This window comes from Nothobranchius furzeri, chromosome 15 (genome assembly GCF_043380555.1).
Source record: "Nothobranchius furzeri strain GRZ-AD chromosome 15, NfurGRZ-RIMD1, whole genome shotgun sequence".
Taxonomy (NCBI): domain Eukaryota; kingdom Metazoa; phylum Chordata; class Actinopteri; order Cyprinodontiformes; family Nothobranchiidae; genus Nothobranchius; species Nothobranchius furzeri.
The window spans coordinates 45,517,231-45,538,689 of NC_091755.1; the positions used below are offsets into that span (position 1 = coordinate 45,517,231).

The 21,459-nt window shown below is 45.3% G+C and overlaps 1 protein-coding gene across 2 annotated transcripts; it reads left to right on the forward strand.

The window, feature by feature from the left end:
* Positions 1-1,489: 1,489 nt before the first annotated feature.
* On the forward strand, positions 1,490-17,894 carry plod1a (procollagen-lysine, 2-oxoglutarate 5-dioxygenase 1a). 2 transcript variants are annotated; one of them, XM_015968658.3, is made up of 19 exons: positions 1,490-1,773; positions 3,599-3,690; positions 3,769-3,902; positions 5,172-5,335; positions 7,411-7,523; positions 7,743-7,806; positions 9,951-10,048; positions 10,118-10,219; positions 10,303-10,434; positions 10,753-10,874; positions 11,924-12,028; positions 12,109-12,234; positions 13,171-13,312; positions 14,022-14,135; positions 14,209-14,274; positions 14,357-14,461; positions 14,593-14,739; positions 16,315-16,440; positions 17,050-17,894. In XM_015968658.3, exons 1-19 carry the CDS (start codon positions 1,692-1,694, stop codon positions 17,203-17,205), a joined length of 2,190 nt encoding a protein of 729 aa, XP_015824144.3. In that variant the 5' UTR covers positions 1,490-1,691; the 3' UTR covers positions 17,206-17,894. The 2 variants fall into 2 exon arrangements, with proteins under 2 accessions (XP_015824144.3, XP_070401030.1); XM_070544929.1 differs by lacking the exon at positions 1,490-1,773 and adding an exon at positions 2,201-2,310.
* The last annotated feature ends 3,565 nt before the right edge of the window (positions 17,895-21,459 follow it).

A 21,459-nucleotide genomic window follows, 5' to 3' on the forward strand; every position in this document is an offset into this window, starting at 1 on the left:
CGACGCAGATCGCTGCTTTAACTCAGAAAGTATTTAGTTTCCTTTGATGGGTTTTCGAGTAAAACAAAAATCGCCTGACTTCTTAGTGGACTTTTGTCGGCTGACACTTCTGGTTTGGTTCGTCTTGCTCTTTGTTTAAATGGCAGCTGGACATGAACGTGCTGTCAGACCTCTGCCCCCTACTGGGCAGGAGTAAAACTACACCAACGAAGTCTGTTTACACATGCTGAGAAACAGTCGTTTTCTAATGGTGATGTGCCCTGTGACCACAAAACATCCATATTTATTTATTTATTTGTTTATTTATTTATTTATTTATTTATTTATTTATCATGTTAAAGTCTCCAAAACAAATGAAATGACCAATGTCCAATTGTCCTTAGGAAAGACACTGAACCCAAGTCGCCTGTTTGATCTGTGAATTGTGAGTGTCTGTGAGCGAGTGGGTGAGTGTGACTTTATGAAGAGGCACCTGCAGTGATAACTAAGTTTCACTTATCTCTGACATAATTTTGAGAGGACCTTTAGTCTTCTGAGAAGGATTGAAGCAGAAGACTCTGATGGTCACACAGGATTTTAGTGTAATGATTTAGGCATATTGGGAGTCATTTTTTTTGGAACATTTCCTTTTATGAACGCATAATCATTAGTTTTCAGACATGTAGCTTTTATTTTTGTCCTCTACTTGTTTACCCTTTTTGTATAAAATCACTACATAAATAAAATGTTCATGTTTCATTTCTTTATGTGTGCAATTTTTCCGTCACAGATGCATCTGATCCCATCTGGACTGAAAATGATAACACTTATATCTCCTTAGTGCTTTTTTTTATACAGAAGGATGTGTTTTTGTGAATAATTTTGGCTTTTCTAATGCAATTTATCAAAAAATGTTGGGAGGATGTGTATTTTGGGGGAATTACCAAAAACAATTAGAAAAATTGCTGTACTTCCTTGATATACAATTCCGGGCCTGGAGAACACCTGTTATCCAACACGTTTTGGTTTAATCCTGATTTCAATCAGTAGGTGATTAACAGGCTTCTGCAGAACCTGATGGAGCTGCGGCACAGGTGATTCAACCACTGAATTACGTGTGTTGGAGCAGAGAAACAACTAAAACGTGCTGTACACCGGCCCCCCAGGCCCTTGAATAGCTCTGTAAAGGTTAAATCACATTATAACGTTAAGCTCTTGCTGCATTTTTTATTTTATTTTTTTGCTCTATTGACTGAAGCCGAGCATGGAATTAATGTAAAACTGAACTTCTGAAGTATTATATAATATTTCTACAGGAAGTTTTGGTTCAGCACGAAGAGGAGAAACGTGAGGGTTAAACATCCAAAGATCTGGAAACTTCCTTAAACATGCAAAAAAAATCTGAGTGTGTGTGTGTGTGTGTGTGTGTGTGTGTGTGTGTGTGTGTGTGTGTGAGTGTGTGAAGGGGAGCGCGTCTACGTGCTGGGACTCATGTCCTCCGGTTCGGTCCATGTTCTCCATCCCACCCATCCACGGAGGGCGTTTCATTCCCAGGTTAACCCACCGATGAACTCAGCCATCCAGACCGTTATGAACGCATCACAAGGAGTTCATTCATAAGGGAGGAGGAGAGGAAGAGTTCTGTCGGAGTTCGGCTGTCCGGTCCGGTCCGGTCCGGTCCCTGCAACACATTTCGCTAAAGTTCGGCTAAAATGGAGTGCTTGTTGTTGTTCCTGGTTTGTTTCTCTGCTTTTCTCCCGCTGACCACCTGCGAGGATCAGCGAATCCCGACGGGTAAGTCCGGAGGAAACGTCCCGCTCACACCGCGCCTGCAGCCGCTTTTATCGCTCGTTAAGCGGCCGTCTCATCGTTACGGAGCCGCTTCACACTTGGCTGAGAGCGACTTCTCCTGGCTGAATAAAGTAAAACCAGATTCTTTCCTGTAAGAAAACATTCCAGCAGTTTCGTGTGTGACTAATTCAAACATTACCCGCTGCCTTTAAATGTTAGCTTAAAATCGCTCCACCAGTTATGGAAAACTGAGATTTTTTATCGCTTTTTCTGAGCTATTATTTACGCCGAATTACCACCAACAGTCAGAGACTCGCGTCGACCATCTTATCTCTGAGCTCGCGTGTGGTTTCTCTAAATCAAACAGAGTTTGTGATGAGTTTGAACAGTTGGCCAGCTTCCGGAGAACCAGGAATTAGACGGGCCCCGCATGTCGCTGACGTGGACGGGATTCCGCCCGCAGCTGCTGGAAACTAACCTGCACGTTTACGTTTCTCTTCCCGGATAAAAGAAAATATGTGAGCACGAGGAGAAAATAAGGCAAGAAAACTGAGAACATGCGATTTTGAGTAAATACAACAAATGAAAGGACTTTTTTTATCAACTTTAAAGTGTGTTTAATGATTATGCTAAATGCTTTCATTCAATAATAGGATGCTTTGTAAAAAGAACACCAGCTTTTCATCTGTAAATGTTAGTTAAACCTTTATTAAGTGTTATTAATACTGTAGAGTTTACAAAAATCAACCTTTTATATCAAATAGACCTACATGCTGTCTGCCTTGTGCAGTAGTGGTGTCTGGAGAAAGGACTGGTCTTTATTTCTGCACCAGTTTGACAGAAATATACATAAATGCCACTTTTTCATCAGCGAATAAGTTATAACTTTAATAACACTAAGTGAACAAACTATTTTGACTTGTTTACATTTAAAAATGGATCATCAGCTAATAGAAGAGTCATTTGGCTTGATTTAGCAAACAGAAAAGTCAAGAGGCTCAACTGCAAGTTATTTCTTTGTACGTATTTAGCTTCTAAGTAACTTATTGTTTTTGTCACATTGCTCTTTGATTAAACACTACCAGGAAAACTGAAATCACCAAGCTGGTTTACAATGGTTGCCATGGTTACGCATCATAACAAATGCTCAAAAAGTGAAAAAAGCTAAAAAATAGCAGTAAAAATCCTCCAAGCTTCACAGCACCAGAAACAGAAAAGTAAAATGTCCAAAAAAATACAGATTTTCTTGAGAAACTAGAAGAAAAAATGTCCAAGAAAAGGCAAAACGTCCGTATAGTCAACAGAGCTACTCCAACATGCAGCCACCCAGAGCAGCGCAGCTCAGATTATCTGAAGTGTTTCCTGTGCTTTACTGGGAGACTTTAACATCCCTCAAAGTAAACTGGTTTTATCATTTATATAAAATACACCTGCTGGAAAAAACAAAATAAACAACAACCCCTTAAGCAGGCCAGATTACAGATAAACCGTCAAGATAGACCTCATTTGAATCTGAAATATAAACGTACATTTCTATAATTAATAATAATCTCATCTTCATTTTTAAAATATTCCCTAAAATTTAAATCTGACTGAAAAAAATGAATCAAAGGTGTAAAAGTTCCTCATAAAAGTGCTTCGTTACTAAAACGGTTGAGCAGTTTCTCTGTACCTTTTGTACAAATGGTTGTTTCTGTGACGTTCTGCACCTTTTCCCTGGATGATAAAAGTACACAGGAAACACAAATCGGTCGTACTTCTGCCTGGTTGAAGTCCGCTACACCTGCACGTTCGGATTCATCTCTTCTGCTGATGCTTTATGTTTCAGAGAAACTTCTGGTGGTCACCGTAGCAACCAAAGAGACTGGAGGCTTCAGTCGGTTTTTGAGGTCGGCTAAATATTTCAACTACACGGTGAAGGTAGGAACCCAAACAGGAAGAAGCCAGCCCTCCCGAGGTCCAGAAGTAAAGCCTCATCTCCTGCTCTGGTGTCTCCAGGTCCTGGGCCGAGGCGAGACATGGACGGGGGGCGACTACATGTCCGCCCCAGGGGGAGGGCAGAAAGTTCGGCTCCTGAAAGCGGCTCTGGAGAAGATGACGTCTGAGGATCAGATCGTCCTGTTTGTCGACAGGTATGTCCTAACTGTCACCTCCACCTGTCTGATCATCGGTCCCTCTCAGGCGGCGCTGCTTCCGGTTTCCTCCTCTCGTCATTATTTCTTTCATCTTCTTCGACTACTCCTGACAAACATTGTCATCCTACCTTTAAACAGATCATAATACTCTAGGTTGATTCAATTAGTCAGTTTTTACCATTTTCCGAAACTCTCGGCAGCAGCCGTGGGTGATGACATCATCCCCGAGAGCGTCACATCTTTTATAAAGAGATTCCAACAGATTTTTTACTTCATAACTTTTATATGAAACACAGATATTGTTGTTTTTTTCACGTGATTTGACTCGTTTTTTTCTCACGGGTTTATGCTTTTAAAGATATAATCTGAGATGCACCGATTCTGGTTTCATTGGCCGATACCAGTTTTCTATTTCAACTATAACGGTTAATGACACAATACATCCTTAAACTTTCCCATTCATTTGAACGTGATGATTTTAGAGGTTCAAATGCAGAAATCAGAGATGGTGAGCTCACTGACCTGGACTACCACACACACACACACACACATGCACACACACACACATGCACACAGGCACACACACGCACACACACATGCACACAGGCACACACACACATGCACACACATGCACGCGCACGCACACACACACACAAACACAGGCACACACACACACACACACACAGGCACGCACACACACATGCACACACACACACACACACACGTGTGAGTGTCGGCCCCCGTTTAAAGGGATCATGCTGAAAACTTTTTGTTGCATCATCTTAACTTTTCGCATTTTTTAAATATTCCTTAATTTAAATAAATTTCGGCTTCCTCGGCAGCTTTTGGCGAACTGGTTTTCAGCACTCGGCATTCACAGAAATGTGCTTTTGTTTAGATTAAACTTATAAACAGTTTTTAGTCGTTTCCTGTTCAGGACATAAACATCTTCGAAGGAATTTGTGTTTTTCTCCCGCTCCACTGTCTCATTTTATTCAAACGTCTGCTGCAGACGTACGACAGCCTTTCTTAAGCGTTTTGTGTATTTTTAACTCGTTACACCAGTAAAGAAAATCCTCGTATGAAAGCCACAGATGTGGGTGTTGAGGTGAAATGTGCCCACGTTCTGAAAACAACCAAATAAACAGAACCACAGGCAGCTTAGCTCTTCAAATTAAGAGTGTTTTGCAGCCTGAGGCTCTTCGTTTGTTCGGAGCTACCAGAAGCTGTAAACGTTTCCCTTTTTGATCTTTTTTCTTCACACAGCTTCGATGTGGTGTTCGCCTCCAGCCCTAAAGAGCTGCTCAGGAAGTTTCAGCAGGCCAAGCACAAAGTGGTTTTCTCCTCCGAGAGCCTGATCTGGCCCGACAGACACCTGGAGGACAAACACCCCCACGTCCGGGAGGGGAACAGGTTCCTGGGCTCAGGAGGTGGGTCAGACGGCACTGAGCTTCCTTTAACTCGGACAAACACGGGGTGGATTCTCCCAGATGTTCTCCTAGTGAACACAACCCCACAAACTCCTGATCCAGTCCTTGTGTTTTCCCTCCCAGCAGCCAGACTTCCGTAATCTTCTAGTCTCAGAAGGTGCTTCAGAGCTTTTCTTTGGACTTTAACCCTCCCACTGTCCTAATGGGTGTGACCCCACGAGGAAAGGGTCGACGTGGCAGGGGTGAGGAGTGAGCACCACCTCACCCCTGCCACGTGGACCTCAAGGGATAAACCATCAACTCTGCTCAACGGTCAACTGTCCTCGCGGGGTCACACCCATTAGGACATTAACAAGCTCAAGTTAGAGAAACAGATCGATTCTGACCGGATTGATGGGCTAACAGCTAGTCTGAGTGGGACCATTTACAGATTATTTAGACTGTTTAAAAAACAAATTTTAGTCTGAAAGAATGAACATTTCCTGCAAACAGAACTTTAGAAACATTTTACTTGTCATGCGTGAACTTCTGCTTATTTGCAGCAGAAATTAGCTTCAGCGTTAGCTACTGTGGCATATCTGGCTGGAATAACAATGAACTGTAACTTTTATGGCAACATAAAGTGTGTAAAATATGGTCGACATTTGTAGATATGAAACGTTTGCGATTTAATTTCATTTAGGTCGCTTTTATAACAGGGTCTGTTGTGACTAGCAGTTAGGTCGTCTGTTTCAGCCATCGACATAAATATACTGGACATTTCCTTTCCATAGTCTCTAATAACACATTTTTGAAGATAAATGGGAGGTGGCCACCACCGCCATCTTGACCGTGTCACAGGTTCCGTCAAGCCCAGACAATTCCAGAAAAGGGAAGAGAGGTGGAGCTGAGGGTGTGGCTGTAAGGCTGGGATCAACTGACGACACCCGGTCGAACTAGCTACAAGCTAACCTGAAGCTAACCCAAAGCTAATGTGGAGGTGGGAGCTAAGCTAACGGAGGTAGCAACCTAGCTACAACCGGAGTTAACTGTGCACAACACCAGAGCTTCTGAGTCAGAGATACGCCGGGCTGACCGCTGGGTAAAACCGGGTGGAACACAGAGGTCTCCGAGACCTCCACAAGCCGATAGTGGGAACCCAGCTCCTCCAACATGTTATATTTCAACCCATTTTCTAAAGTGCAGCATTATGTTAAATGCACTGGGTTTTACCCTATTACATTTAAATTTCATGGTTAAACAGTACATGTTAAAATCTAAGCTCAGCTCAGCAGTGACCTAAAATACATAAATATAATTTTACTTACCGAAATAAATGAAGTGGAGACTCCTTGGACGCTCTATTAGCGCAATTAATGCCACAGCAAGTCATTTTGTCCAACAATTGCACAAATAATATCCAAACAAGAATACACAAACACAGAGACTCAAAATCCCGGAGCAGTTTCCAGGCCAGACCGAGGCTCTACTGAGGCCTTTCCCCGGAGCTAGCTCTGTGGTCATGTGGGTCTGATGCTCATTAATTATACAGAATTTTAGGCTTTTAATACACTTAAACAGAAGAGTGAGAAAAACATTCACCCCCCTCAGAGTTGTCATGAGTATAAACTAGATCATTTAAACCTAAAACATGTTCTGGTACCAGGCTGTAAACATGTTTATTTCTGCTGTGAAATTGGTATTTTTAACATGGGAGTCAATGAGGATTTGCTCGCTTCTGACACCAGCCCCTAGTGGATGAGGGTGGAACTACAATTTTTGGTACTTCTGGGTTGAGACCAATTTTAGAGCTCCGTTGTGGGGGCCTGCTTTCAGCCCAGCTAATCTGTGTTTCTCCAGACTGAGGTTTTTCTCTTAGCTAAGATGTTTCCAAAGAGATCAACGCCGTTAGCCCTAAGAAGGCGAACCCTTGCTCACGCTGCTGACGTGGATGTTTACGGCTCTCGGCAGCAGCTCATAAAACCCAAATCCAACGGCGCTCGTTAGCTACGGCTACAAGAACAAAGGACTCTCCTGTTTGCATCATTTTAACCAACCGGTGGAGTTGAATTCTGATGGTTCTCGTCTGTCGGCAGGTTTTATCGGCTACCTTCCCAACGTCAAACAGATGATTTCTAACTGGACGGGAGGAGACGATGACAGTGATCAGCTCTTCTTCACAAAGATTTACATCGATCCAGCTAAAAGGGTAAACGCTCAGTAACGAGGCTAATTAGCGCCTCTAAACACAGAGCTACCGCTAACGAGACTCAGCACTTCCTGATCACGTGTTTCACTTTAAAAGCCTTCCAGTAACTCCACAAGGCTTTTAATTTGAAACAGGTGAAGATTTTGGATGGACATGAAGAGTTGGAGCTGCTGAATGTAAACGGTGAGTTCATCTGAGAATTCTGTGATCTGTTTTCAGAAAGCCTTAAACATCACCCTGGACAGTAAATGCAGGCTGTTCCAGAACCTCCACGGAGCCCTCGGTGAGTGCTATGGACCTGGTTTCTGGTTGGGTATTGGTCCTCGGACCTTCGGGACCAGCTGGTTTCAGGTTCATCCTGATAAACGAGCACGGCTTCTGTTTGTTTCAAGTGCTGCTCCCGTGGTGGAATCCTCCCTTCTGATTGGCTGTTTCCAGCTCCTGAAAACTGGTTTCAGGAAGTGTTTTTACACAATATTACAAAGATGAGTTCTTCGTTAGAGTAAATCAAATATTGGCTCAACATTTGACTAAAATGAGCTTTTAATTAGGGCAAAATGTGGTTAAAGGTTGAATATGGAACACGCACACTCTGGTGTTCAGAGGTGGTACTGCAACAACAGGACTAATTGTCCAGCCGCTGGGATGTTGGTTCACTGCTGACACGCTCCAGCACCACGTTCAGAGACCAACCGTACAGGATAAGGACTCGTTTCTACTAATAAGATTATTTTACAGCAGTTTTTACCGTTAGAACATCTTCTGGGCTCAGAATCAGCTGCTTGTCTTGTCAAGTCCGCTATTTTTCACAGTCCCAGCTTCTTTAGAGCAACGGTGCCCTCTAGTGGCTGGTAGTCGTAAACATAAACAGTGTCGTGCCCATCGACATATAAATATTGGACAATGGGTTTCCATAGACTCCAATAACACGTTTTTCTGCTAAAATGGGAGGTGGCCACCACCGCCATCTTGACCGTGTCACAGGTTCCGTCAAGCCCAGACAATTCCACAAAAGGGAAGAGAGGTGGAGCTGAGGGTGGGGCTGTAAGGCTGGGATCAACTGACGACACCCGGTCGAACTAGCTACAAGCTAACCTGAAGCTAACGCGGAGGTGGGAGCTAAGCTAACGGAGGTAGCAACCTAGCTACAACCGGAGTTAACTGTGCACAACACCAGAGCTTCTGAGTCAGAGATACGCCGGGCTGACTGCTGGAGAACCGGGTGGAACACAGACGTCTCCGAGAGCTCCACAAGCCGATAGTGGGAACCCAGCTCCACCAACCAAGTTGGGCTCGTTTCCAGTGAGAGGTGGACTCTGCCAAGGCTGCCATTTGTCACGTATTCTGTTCATAACCACGGTCTTGATTAGGAAAAGGGTAGAATGCCTTCTCCGGGCCAGGGATGAGGTCCTGCCCCGAGTGGAGGAGTTTAAGTATCTCGGGGTCTTGTTCACGAGTGAGGGAAAGCTGGAGCGTGAGATCGATAGGTGGATTGGTGCTGCATCTGCAGTGATGCGGGCGTTGTACCGGTCTGTCGTGGTGAAGAGAGAGCTGAGTCAGAAGGCGAAGCTCTCGATTTACCGGTGGATCTACGTTCCTACCCTCACCTATGGTCCTGAGCTTTGGGTAGTGACCGGAAGAACGAGATCACGGATACAAGCGGCCGGAATGAGTTTTCTCTGCAGAGTGTCTGGGCTCTCCCTTAGAGATAGGGTGAGAAGCTCGGCCATCTGGGAGGGGCTCGGAGTAGACCTGCTGCTCCTCCACATCGAGAGGAGCCAGTTGAGGTGGCTCAGGCATCTGGTCAGGATGCCTCCTGGACACCTCCCTGGTGAGGTTTTCCGGGCACGTCCAACCAGGAAAAGGCCCTAAAGGTAGACCCAGGACACGGTGGAGGGACTACGTCTCTCACCTGGCCAGGGAACGCCTCGGGATTCCCCCGGAGGAGCTGGCCCAAGTGGCTGGGGAGAGGGAAGTCTGGGCATCCTTACTTAGGCTGCTGCCTCCGTGACCCGACTCTGGATAAGCAGAAGATGATGGATGAATAATAAAGAAAAACGGATCAATTAATGTTCAGTTTTGAACACTAGATTAATTATTATTATTTAAAGGGTTAAGCTAACCATCAAAGGCAAAGATAATCCAGGCACGTCGTGATTAACAGTCTCCGTCAGACTGTTCCCACCATCTGCTCCAGCTGGTAACATCTGGCGGATGTGAGGCCCGTCAGTAACCGGATCTGTTCCCCTCAGAGCAGACGGGCTGGTTCTGGTCCACATCAGTGTGTGACGTTCTCTTTCTGCTGATCACTCCTGGTGGGAGGAGGACCACGTGAGCGTTGGTCGTAGAGACCCTCATGAGGCCGGATTAGGACTACACGTTCTAAATGTGTGAGTTATATAATCTGTGGTTCTGGGTCTGTTTCAGACGAGGTGGTTCTGAAGTTTGAAAACGGTCGGGTTCGGGCCAGAAACGTTCAGTACGATACCCTTCCCGTGATCATCCACGGAAACGGACCAACGAAGGTATTTGACGTTCCTCCTCTAGTTAAACAGCAGATAATCTGGTTAAATGATGGTTAATCTGTGTCCCAGCTCCAGATTAACTACCTGGGTAACTACATCCCCAACACCTGGAGCTTTGAGGACGGCTGCACCGTGTGCCACCAGAACCTGCGTTCCCTCTCAGCTCTGAAGGTCTGAACATGCCTCCTCACCCCCGTTTGGAAGCAGTTTTCTTCCTGGTGGTTTTCCTAAACGTGGATCTGTTTTTCCCACAGGAAAGTGAATTCCCGCTGGTGGTGATCGGCATCTTCATCCAGCAGCCCACGCCGTTCGTCTCTGTGTTCTTTGAACGTCTCCTGAAGCTCCAGTATCCCAAAAACAGGCTCAGACTCTTCATTTACAACCAGGTAAAACATTCCAGCTCCGTCCCGGGACTCCAGAGGCTTTTGCCCCTTTTCCTCACCAGGAAAACGGGAAAAAATGTTGTTTCTGCAGAAATAAATACTTTAAAGGTCGACCGCCTCTATAAAGACTTCAGATGTGAATAAAAACATCAAGAAGGACAATTAGCATAGAACCCCCTCCTGGACATCCAGCATCCTCGTAGCAGCCAATCAGGGGAGGGCGGGCCCTGAAACGCTTCGTTCTAGAAGGTCCTGAATAAAACGGCTAGAACCTGACGACCTTTGACCCCTGCACACGTCTGTCTTATTCTATCCCTGCAGGAGCCTCATCACGAAGGTCAGGTCAGCTCGTTCCTGCAGGATCACGGAAGTCTTTATCAGGATTTTAAATCCGTCGGTCCGGAAGAGGAGATGGACGCTCCCGCCTCCCGCGACCTGGCCTTGTGAGTTTCATCTGAAGAAGAAACCAAGAAATCTTCTGTTGTGGTTTTTCTCAGTTTTGTTTCAGTTGAGCTGTTTAGTTTTCTGATTCTCCTCCTGGGAGTTCACGTCCTTCAGGGATGAATCTGATCGACACGAACCGCCGTGTGTCTGCAAACACGCCGCCATCGTGACACAGTGGCCAGCTGAGTGTTTGAGGAGCAACCTCTCTCTGGGTGGTTCCACGCATCATCTACATCATCATCGTCACACACACACGCACGCACACACACACACACGCACACACATGCACACACGCACATGCAAACACGCACACACATACACACGCACACACATGCAAACACGCACACACACACACATGCAAACACACACACACACGCACGCACATGCACACACACACACACGCACATGCAAGCACGCACACACACACATGCAAACACACACACACACGCACACACAAATACGCACGCACACACACACATGCAAACACACACACACGCACATGCAAACACACACACACGCACACAAATACGCACGCACACACACACATGCAAACACACACACACGCAAACAGATACACGCACACACACACACGTACACGCAATCACACGCACATGCAAACATACACACACACACGCAAACACACACATACATGCAAATGCAAACACGCACACACACACATGCAACCACGCACACACACACACACACACACACACACATGCAACCACGCACACACACACACACACACACACACATGCAAACACACACAAACACGCACGCACACACTCACATGCAAACATACACACGCATGCAAACACACACACAGTTGGATGTGATCCGACTCTCTAAACCACAGTTTTCAGATCTTTGTAGACACCATTCCTTTGAGGATTCCTCTGTAGGAAAGCACCAGTAAGACCAGCTTGGTGCAGACCGGATTAATCCACTCCGATCACAGGAGTGTTTGTAGTGAGGCCTTTGCTCGGAATGCCCGGATAAACTGAGGTCTGTCTGAGTAATCCTTTTAATTATGTTGGGTCTGATTTTTCAGCGACTTGTGCCGGAAGGACGAAGACTGCGACTACTTCTTCAACCTGGACATCGACGTGGTCTTACAGAACGAGAACACACTGAAGATCCTGATTGAGCAGAACCTGTAAGTGTCTCCTTTGGACCCGGGTGGCATTCCATCAGTCCTCCCCTCCCAGTTACAGACGGTCTGAACTTCCTCCTCAGGCCCATCATCGCGCCGATGATCACTCGATCGGGTCGACTGTGGAGTAACTTCTGGGGCGCGCTCAGTGCAGACGGCTACTATGCCAGGTCTGAGGACTACGTGGACATCGTCCAGGGACGGAGAGTGTGAGTCAAACCCCTTCATGATGAGTTTGGCTGGAAACATCCAGCAGTTCATCTTTGTTTATGGTGAAAGTTAAGAGGAACTTCCTGTTAGAAGAACATTTTATTCACTGGAGAGGAGGACGTGTTTTATTGTTTTTTATTAAAAGATGATTTTCAGAACTAGCATCCTTGAGAGGACCCGTCCTACCAGGTTTGTGTAGGTCAGGTCCACTAAGACCCGGACCCGAAGAGAGCAGCTGTGAATTGGGACTATCTGACGTTCATATTTAATCTCACCCCTAGCTCCGTGTATTGTCACCTAGCAACCGGGACAGAGCTGAAACTAAACTTGGCAGCAATACGTGAAGAAATCTGGGCGTGGCCGGTTCCCGGTGTTCTCTTAAAGACCAAGTTCACTAGTTTTATCAACCCAGTGGTCTCTAGTATAAATGAATGCCTTGTGAGTTGATCTCTGTGGGGAAAAAAACTCCCGGCGCTCCTGTTTCAGGAAGTAGAAGTGAGCCAGGGGAGAGAGGAGCAGAGTCAGCAGGATCTAAACTCTTATTTCCTGATATGCGGACATCTCTCTTCTGATTGGCTAACAGCAACACGACTCGACCACTGACTCAGTTTGCTCTGCAGCGTTGATGTTTCATCTCCAAAAATAACACAAGCCTGGAGGAGTTCAGCTGTGTGGCGGAGATGCTAACGCTAACAGCTAGCTTCTACTAGCTGAGACGTTCTCTGCTGTTTCCTGGATGCTAAACCAACAACAGCCTTCCCCGTCGTGAGTCCAGATGGTTACGACCAGGTGTTGGTGAAGGACAACGGCGTAACGGAATAGGCGTGTGCAGGATGGAAATTTAAAGTCTTGTCCCTTTTCCTCAGATTCAACACAAACACTCCTCCTCTCTGAAACGTCCCACTCGGGTCTTTATTCTGTCTCGTGTCTCTCAGGGGCGTGTGGAACGTCCCGTATGTGTCCAGCGTGTACCTGGTGGAGGCCGGCGTTCTGCGATCCGACCTGAAACAGAACCAGCTTTTCACCTCCAGCAGCTTGGACCCTGACATGGCTTTCTGCCACAACGTCCGCAGCCAGGTGTGTGTGTGTGTGCGTGTGTATGTGCATGTGCGTGCGTGTGTGTGCTTGTGTACGTGTGTGTGTGCGTGCATGCCTGTGTGTGTGCATGTGTGTGCGTGTATGCATGTGCGTGCATGTGTGTGTGTGCGTGTGTGCATGTGAGTGCATGTGTGTGTGTGTGTGCATGTGTGTGCTTGTGTACGTGTGTGTGTGCGTGCATGCGTGTGTGTGTGCATGTGTGTGCGTGTGTGCATGTGCGTGCATGTGTGTGTGTGTGTGTGTGCATGTGTGTGCGTGTGTGCATGTGAGTGCATGTGTGTGCATGTGCGTGCGTGTGTGTGCTTGTGTGTGTGTGCGTGTGTGTGTGTATGTGCATGTGTGTGCATGTGCGTGCGTGTGTGTGCTTGTGTGTGTGTGCGTGTGTGTGTGTATGTGCATGTGTGTGTGTGCATGCATGTGTGTGTGCGTGTGCGTGCGTGCGTGCGTGTGTACATGTGTGTGTGTGTGTGTGTGTGTGTGTGTGTGTGTGTGTGCATGTGCGTGCGTGTGTGTGTGTGCGTGCGTGTGTGCATGTGTGTGTGCGTGCGTGTGCGTGCGTGCATGTGTGTGTGTGTGTGTGTGTGTGTGCATGCATGTGCGTGTATGTGTGTGTGTGTGTGTGTGTGTGTGTGTGCGTGTGTGTGTGTGTGTTCAGACGTCCTGTGTAACGAGAGCTTTTATCTCACAGGGAATCTTCATGTTTGTCAGCAACATGGACACGTTTGGTCGCATCCTGTCTACAGAAAACTACCGGACAGAACATCTGCACAATGACCTGTGGCAGATCTTTGAAAACCAGCAGGTGAGTTGGTCCCAGCAAGTAAACGTGTTGATGAACTGAGACGTGTCTGAGGGGGAACTGGTTTCTGTCCCAGGACTGGCAGGATCGCTACATCCATGAGAACTACACCCGGATGATGACGGACAAACTGGTGGAAAATGTGAGTTTTAATCCGACTTGAAGTCAGAGAGCCATGTTGTGCTCGCTGTTCTAACTGGTTCTGTGCATCTCCTGACCTGCAGCCTTGTCCAGATGTTTACTGGTTCCCTATTTTCACTGATGTTGCTTGTAACCATATGGTTGAGGAAATGGAGCACTTTGGGAAGTGGTCTGGAGGCGGCAACGTGGTGAGTGCCTTCAAATGATTCATCCTCAGTGGTGGCCTCGATGAGCCACTGGCAGCAGCATTAACATCTCTGTCCATCTCGGTCTTTAGTTGAAGCATTACAACAAACGTTACGTTGTTTTTGTTTCCCAGGACACCAGAATCCAGGGAGGCTACGAGAACGTTCCCACCATCGACATCCATATGAATCAGATCAACTTTGAGAAGGAATGGCACAAATTCCTGCTGGAATACATTGCTCCTGTTACAGAGAAGATGTTTCCTGGTTACTACACAAAGGTGAGACGTCCAAACAGAACAGGGTGTCATCTGCTGTGAGGCCTGAGATGTTCAAAAGTTCTAACCTGGTCCTCGTGTCCCAAGCAGTGGAGGCATTTTTCCAACAGCTCTACTCAGCCAAAAACAGCTTAGTACAGGGTGCAAGGTTTTAAGGTGGTCCTGTAAGACTTTAAGGTGATATGACAAGGTTTTAAGGTGGTTCTGTAAGGTTTTAAGATAGTAATACAAAGTTTTAAGGAGGTACTACAAGGTTTTAAGGTGGTCCTGTAAGGGTTTATGGTAGTACTGCAAGGTTTTAAGGTGATACTACAAGGTTTTAAGGTGGCTCTGTAAGGTTTTAAGATAGTACTACAAAGTTTTAAGGTGGTCCTGTAAGGGTTAATGGTAGTACTGCAAGGTTTAAAGGTGGTCCTACAAGGTTTTAAGGTGGCTCTGTAAGGTTTTAAGATAGTACTACAAAGTTTTAAGGTGGTCCTGTAAGGGTTAATGGTAGTACTGCAAGGTTTTAAGGTGATACTACAAGGTTTTAAGGTGGTCCTGTAAGGTTTTAAGGTGGTACTACAAGGTTTTACGGTGGTCCTGTAAGTGTTTATGGTAGTACTGCAAGGTTTTAAGGTGGTACTACAAGGTTTTAAGGTGGTACTACAAGGTTTTAAGGTGGTACTACAAGGTTTTAAGGTGGTCCTGTAAGGTTTTATGGTGGTACTCCAAGATTTTAAGGTGGTCCTGTAAGGTTTTAAGGTGGTACTACAAGGTTTTAAGGTGGTATTACAAGGTGTTAAGGTGGTCTGGAACAGCAGCTTTTGATGATGTCAGCCAGGCAGCTGGGGACAAAGATCTGGTCTCAGAAACTAACAGAAGGAAAATCCTGTCCCCATTTCCCGGTCTCATGGGGACATTTAGTGGAACATAAATCCACAGTGATGCTCGGTGGTGATGGTTGTTTGTCTGTAAACGGTTCTGTTTTCTCAGGTGGTGTTGGATGTTAGGGGACACTGAGCAGCTCAGATATCCCTATCTTCTCTCCTGGGAAAACCCGGAGAGTTTACGGCCCGTTGGGATGAATTCAAATGAGATGAAATTTGACGATAAGGGAGTAAATTAAAGGATGAACTGATTCCTCCTGCAGTCACGCTAAACCGGAGCAGAAACCCACCTCGGATAAAATCTGAACCTGGAAGTTTCAGGTAGTACGGAGGAACATTAGAAGCGTGTGAAACGTGTCGGGGAGGAGTCGGCCATTGGCTGAGTACCACACCAGATTTCTGTCCTCTGGTAACCTAGCAACAGACTGGCACTTGTAATAAAATACAGTTACAGGATAAACAGAACATTCCTGGTCCCATCAGAACCGCACAGCTTTCAGAGCGTACATGGAACTTTCCCCAGAAGTCTTCGGGGTCGCCAAGATGTCCTTTGTTAAATGTGAGACAGGTTTGACCTTTGACCTTAGTGGTGGGGAGCAGCTGTTTCATGTCCCTCACCATGACACCTCCTCTAAAGCCCCCCTCCCACACACACACACACACACACACAGGGCTGCGTGACCCCCCTCCCCCCTCTCTGTCCCTGCAGGCTCACTTCGAGCTGGCCTTTGTGGTCCGGTATAAACCAGACGAGCAGCCGTTCCTGCGGCCGCACCACGACGCCTCCACCTTCACCATAAACATCGCTCTCAATCAGGTCGGCATCGATTACAAGGTGAGACACCTGGACCGGTCTGAGCTCCCAGCATGCATTTCAGCAGCTTCATTTAACATATTAATTACTTTTGTACAAGATTAGAAATAAGGAAAATCACCTAAATCTGACTCGTAAAAGTCCTTTCACATAGAATCTTGTTTTAGATCAAAATGAATAAAAAGGAGACGTTTTAAAATATTCTTTTTATTTTACGAAGCTGAAGAAAATCTGTCAGGATAAAATTACTTTGGTTGAATGAAACTTTATTTATTAAGCACCTCCCACAACGCTGTCGGTGCTGAACACCACCGTAAAAGACTCGATGAGGACAAAACGAATACGAGATCATAAAGCAGCAAAAAGATAAAAGCAATCATAAAAAACCGTACGGGTCGAGGAAAACCCAAACCCCGGGTCGTGAGCCCTCATGCTGCTGGGCTGCTCGGACCGGGGCGAAAACCCAAATCTCCAGCTGAGCTGACCGAAGAGACGGCGAGGGGGCGTGTCCAGAAAGTCTTTGTGGGGGTGGCCAGGTCACGGGTGACACATGCTTCTACTGAAGTTTACTGATGCTTTATTTGTTGTTGTTGTTGTTTTGGGTGTTGACATGTGACTTTGTGATTCCAGGGCGGCGGATGCCGGTTCCTCCGGTACGACTGCTCCATCCAGGCTCCCCGGAAAGGCTGGGCGCTCATGCACCCGGGCCGGCTGACCCATTACCACGAAGGCCTGCCGACCACCGCCGGAACACGCTACATCGCCGTGTCCTTCGTGGATCCCTGAACTCACCACGTTAGTCCAGACCAAACGAGACGCGAGCCGTCCTGGCCGCGCTCGGATCCACAGCGGAGAACATCTCTGGTTACATCGGCTGAATTTAGGAATCTTGGGAACTTTAGAGAAACTTTGGAATCTCAGTGAAAAACTGGACTTGTCCGACAGTCGTGGCTGAACCAGGAATGACAAATACTGGAGTTGGGAATGACATCCCGTCTGATCCGATGGCATTCCCAGTAACAGATAACAACTTTGTTTTTCCCGCCTCTTTGAGTTCCCACCTGACACAAAAAAACAAACATCTGCCAGATTTTCTTTTTTCTGTCCTTCTACAGCCCGAGTGTCGGAATGTTGGTCCCACAGGGAAGTTGGGAAGTGTTTGCTCTTTTCTCCCAAAACACAGAAAACTCACGTAGGAAAATACTAAAACCAAATTCCATCCTTCTCCCGTTGGAATCCGGGTATTAGCCTGTGATGAGGTCGGACCCAATCAGAGCTCAGGAACGATGTCATTCCCAGATGGTTCTCCAACGTCTGATTTTAAAGTGTAATCTGTGAAGTGTGGTGCACCGAGCTACACGTCTGTTCAACAGGAAGTCTCGTTCCCGGCAGCCTTACCGGGAGGATTAGTCTGAAGCGGGAATCCCAGGAGATCGTTTTTAAGCGTGACTGAAAAATAAAATGTGTAGATTTCACTTTCAGCAACTAAAAGATGCCTTTTGTGTGGAAGACGGGCAGAAGTGAGACGCTCCGAAGCCAGTTTATTTATTTTTGTATGTTTGGTGAAATCCAGACTGTCTGGGATCTGATTTGAACTTAAATAAATCGGAGAACTCTTCTGGGTTAGATTTCCAAACTGAAGCGTCTTTATTTGACCTTAAAAAGATCTAGCATCTATTTTAAGTGTCTTCATTGATTCTAATTCCAACATTTGGTCCAGAACTATGCTGTTGGACTGAGTTTCGTCTCAGAAGGAAGTCAGTAAAAGTGTCTCATCAGAAGCTTGTTTTTACGCTTGCTGACATGTTTCAGCGTCTGCTGCCGCCTCTGTTGTCTAGGATGACGATCCACAAAACCGTTAAATGGGATAAAAACCACAGAACGAGCGTGACAGAGACGTGCCGTCGCTCCTTGTCGGTTTTAGACTAAACATGAATGGAAATTAAATTGTGAATTTTTATTTATCGTTATTTGAGAAACTATAGAAACACCACCAAAACCAAATGACAGCAGGAAACGCTCACGACTGTTTTTTAAACTTTGTTGGTCAAAATGAAAACAGTCTCGCTAACCTCTGATGCCTACCCTAACCCTGACACGGGTGTTTCTCTACCTGCTGCTAACTTATACTGATGCCCATCTGGCACAGCGCCTGCTAGTGGAGTCGTGCTTCTGGACGTCTACTTCTTACTGTTACATGATTATAAACATGTTGAAGTAGCGCTACGGTTCCTCAGGTAGTTTATATTCAGCAGTAACGAAAGACTGAGCTCCATTTGTTTCCTTTGAGGTCGTAGAGGTCGACTTCACAAGCGTAGTCCTGTAAGGGATGTGTTCATCCTGGTTCTTTTATGCTTCAGCTGCGGCTTCCCCTAGCAACACCAGTCTTAAAGGTCGCTACGGGGGTGTGGTTGACATGCAGATCACATGTCTGACGGTTAAGCGGTACATTATGATGTCACAATGCCGTTGTGAGCCTGTGTATTTGTTAGTGGCTCTGCCCTCTCGGTCTGCAAGGCATTTTTCAAACTGGAAGTAGGCATGGAGTAGGGGCTCTTTAAATATAAACTCCAGGTCTATTCCTCTGAAAAGGACCAGGAATAAACTCTCACCGGGAATTCTAACTTAAAAATGACCCAAAACCACTCAGCTCAACTTTAATGCCCTAGGGGGGCATGAGGTTGCAATCAAGCCCTAAAGGTGGGCGAGTCGGACTGAAGCCTCCGTGGTGTTAACCACTGCATCATTAATCCCGTTTTTGGGAAGATGCTGCTTATACTGGGTATCTGCAGGCTTACGGGAGCCAAATTGAAGACTTTAAGACCTTTTTAAGGCCACTTTGACCAAATTTAAGCTTTTTTTTTAATTAAATTTAAGCTATAATTTCCAGCTATTGCCTGGAACCGGTGCTAACCACGTCGCGAACGTGGGATTAGCCATCCAGCTACCATTAAACTTTCACTTCCCCATGGCGCAAGCTAGGTTAACCAGCTAATGTGCTCATCTAAAAATAGCCCCCTTTCACAAGCAACTGAATGTGTACGGTTCCGCTTACGCCAACCAGGGTATATACAGCAATCCTTAAGTAAAATTTACAACTTTTTAATACTTTTTTTACTACCTTCAGAATTTTTTTAAAACCATCACAACACTAAATTGCAAGTGTTAATCAGCGACCTATTTACACATATTTTAACATATATAACATACAAAAAACATAGACTTAGAGACTCACTGATGTTGACAACGTATTGCGCATATTTATTTTACTTAGAAAATATGCCAGGCACTTCTTTTCAGCGGTTCAGACAGTTGACCACGGGGCCTGAAATGATGCAGAACGACCACTGAATATGACGTCATCATAATGTGACCGGATATGCTAAAGTAGGGCTGCTCAATTATGGCAAAAACAATAATCACGATTATTGTGACTGAAATTGAGATCTCGATTATTTAAGACGATTTTTCAATTTATGTAGATTTTGTTAATTTATTTTTATTCAGTCATAAAACTGCTCAGGGCACAATCAGGGCAAAAATAAACAAGAAACAAGATGATCACTAAAAGAACTCCTGATTCCCAGTATAAAAAGACCAATATACTTATAGCTCATAGTTTATGACCCAAGGGCTGTAGACCTTGGTTTAACTCATTTAAGTCTAACCCGTACAGACCCAAATACCAATATCTTGCAAATACTGACAGCAAGAATTATACAGTGGCATTTATAACAAATAAATGCAAATAAATTAATGTTCACAAAATGTTGCATAACATTTATTGAGTCATGTCAAGGTGCTGTAGGAGAGTGCACTAGCACCGTGTCCTCAGAGAGATTAGTTATTAGTTATCAGCGTGAGGAACTTATTTCTACCTTATTTATAAACTATTTATTTACAAGTCCATCAGTTAATGTAATAATTGTCCCAACCACAGCTGCACCCCCCAACCCGGTCTCACAGCAATCGGGGCTAGCTGCACGTGTTTTTAGAGCGCTGCACGCGCACACTTAGCCGTTTTTAGTGGCTCAGGAGCTCGCAGGTACGGTGTGTGTCACTCACTCTGGTTACTCCATCAGGGAGCCGGCTCCGAGAGCCGTTTCTTTAGCGACTGACACATCACTACATCATTCCCTTTCCTAATGTCCTGAAGAACGGTCCGGAGCGCAGGCGGAGTGTTTAGCTAACCTGCAGCAGGAAATGTCGACGACAGTTATCCAGAAAGTAGCTAAGGGTTACCAGAGATGTTTCTGAGATGTTCGCTAGGTACTTTTAAGATTTAAAAAGTCAAGAAGGGGGTCTGAAAAGCTGTTAGAAATAGCATCAAAGTCGCTAAGTTGGCAACGGAGCGCTTCATTTGTAACTCAGGGCAGCTCAAGTGGGAGGAGCAAATAATCGGCTTGTTTTATTTTTATAATCGTTCAAAACATTTCATTCGGAATATATTTCTATGTCGATGTTCAGAATACGACACCTGATAGTCTGAAAAAAATAATACCTAACTTGGAAAAAATAATACCTCTGAGACCAAATTTAACACTTTTAATGGCCTTAAATTTGACTATTTTTATTTATCACTTTTTAATACTTTTTAAAACCCCGCGGACACCCTGGCCAACATCGTACACAAAAAATGCTGACCAACCAGAAATTCATGAAAATTGAAATAAAAATAATCTTGTTTATTGGGTCTTTGGTCATTTAAAACCTTTGGAAACTGGATTTAAGGAATATTTGTCATTTAAGGATTTTTAAGGCCTTAAATTTGGAAAAGCACATTTAAGGACCTGCAGATACTGTTATATGTGGATATTCACTCTTCCAGTTGTCCTGTTGGACCTGAAACAGGATCTCTACTGAATTCAACGGATTTTACTGTGAAAACTAAGCAAAATAAGCTAAAAATATTTTAAATGTCAACATTTGGATCCTAAATTAAATCTTTTAAATCATTTTTGTTCTGCTCTCACACACACACACACACACACTGCCTTAACTCCAGATGATCTGCGTGACACAGCTCGTCACCTCCGTAGA

Excerpts from the sequence above, each read along its gene's own strand:
- plod1a (XM_015968658.3), top strand. The coding sequence starts at position 1,692 with ATGGAGTGCTTGTTGTTGTTCCTGGTTTGTTTCTCTGCTTTTCTCCCG. Across the intron at positions 1,774-3,598 it reads GGATCAGCGAATCCCGACGG|AGAAACTTCTGGTGGTCACC; the intron begins GTAAGTCCGGAG and ends TTTATGTTTCAG. Across the intron at positions 3,691-3,768 it reads ATTTCAACTACACGGTGAAG|GTCCTGGGCCGAGGCGAGAC; the intron begins GTAGGAACCCAA and ends TGGTGTCTCCAG.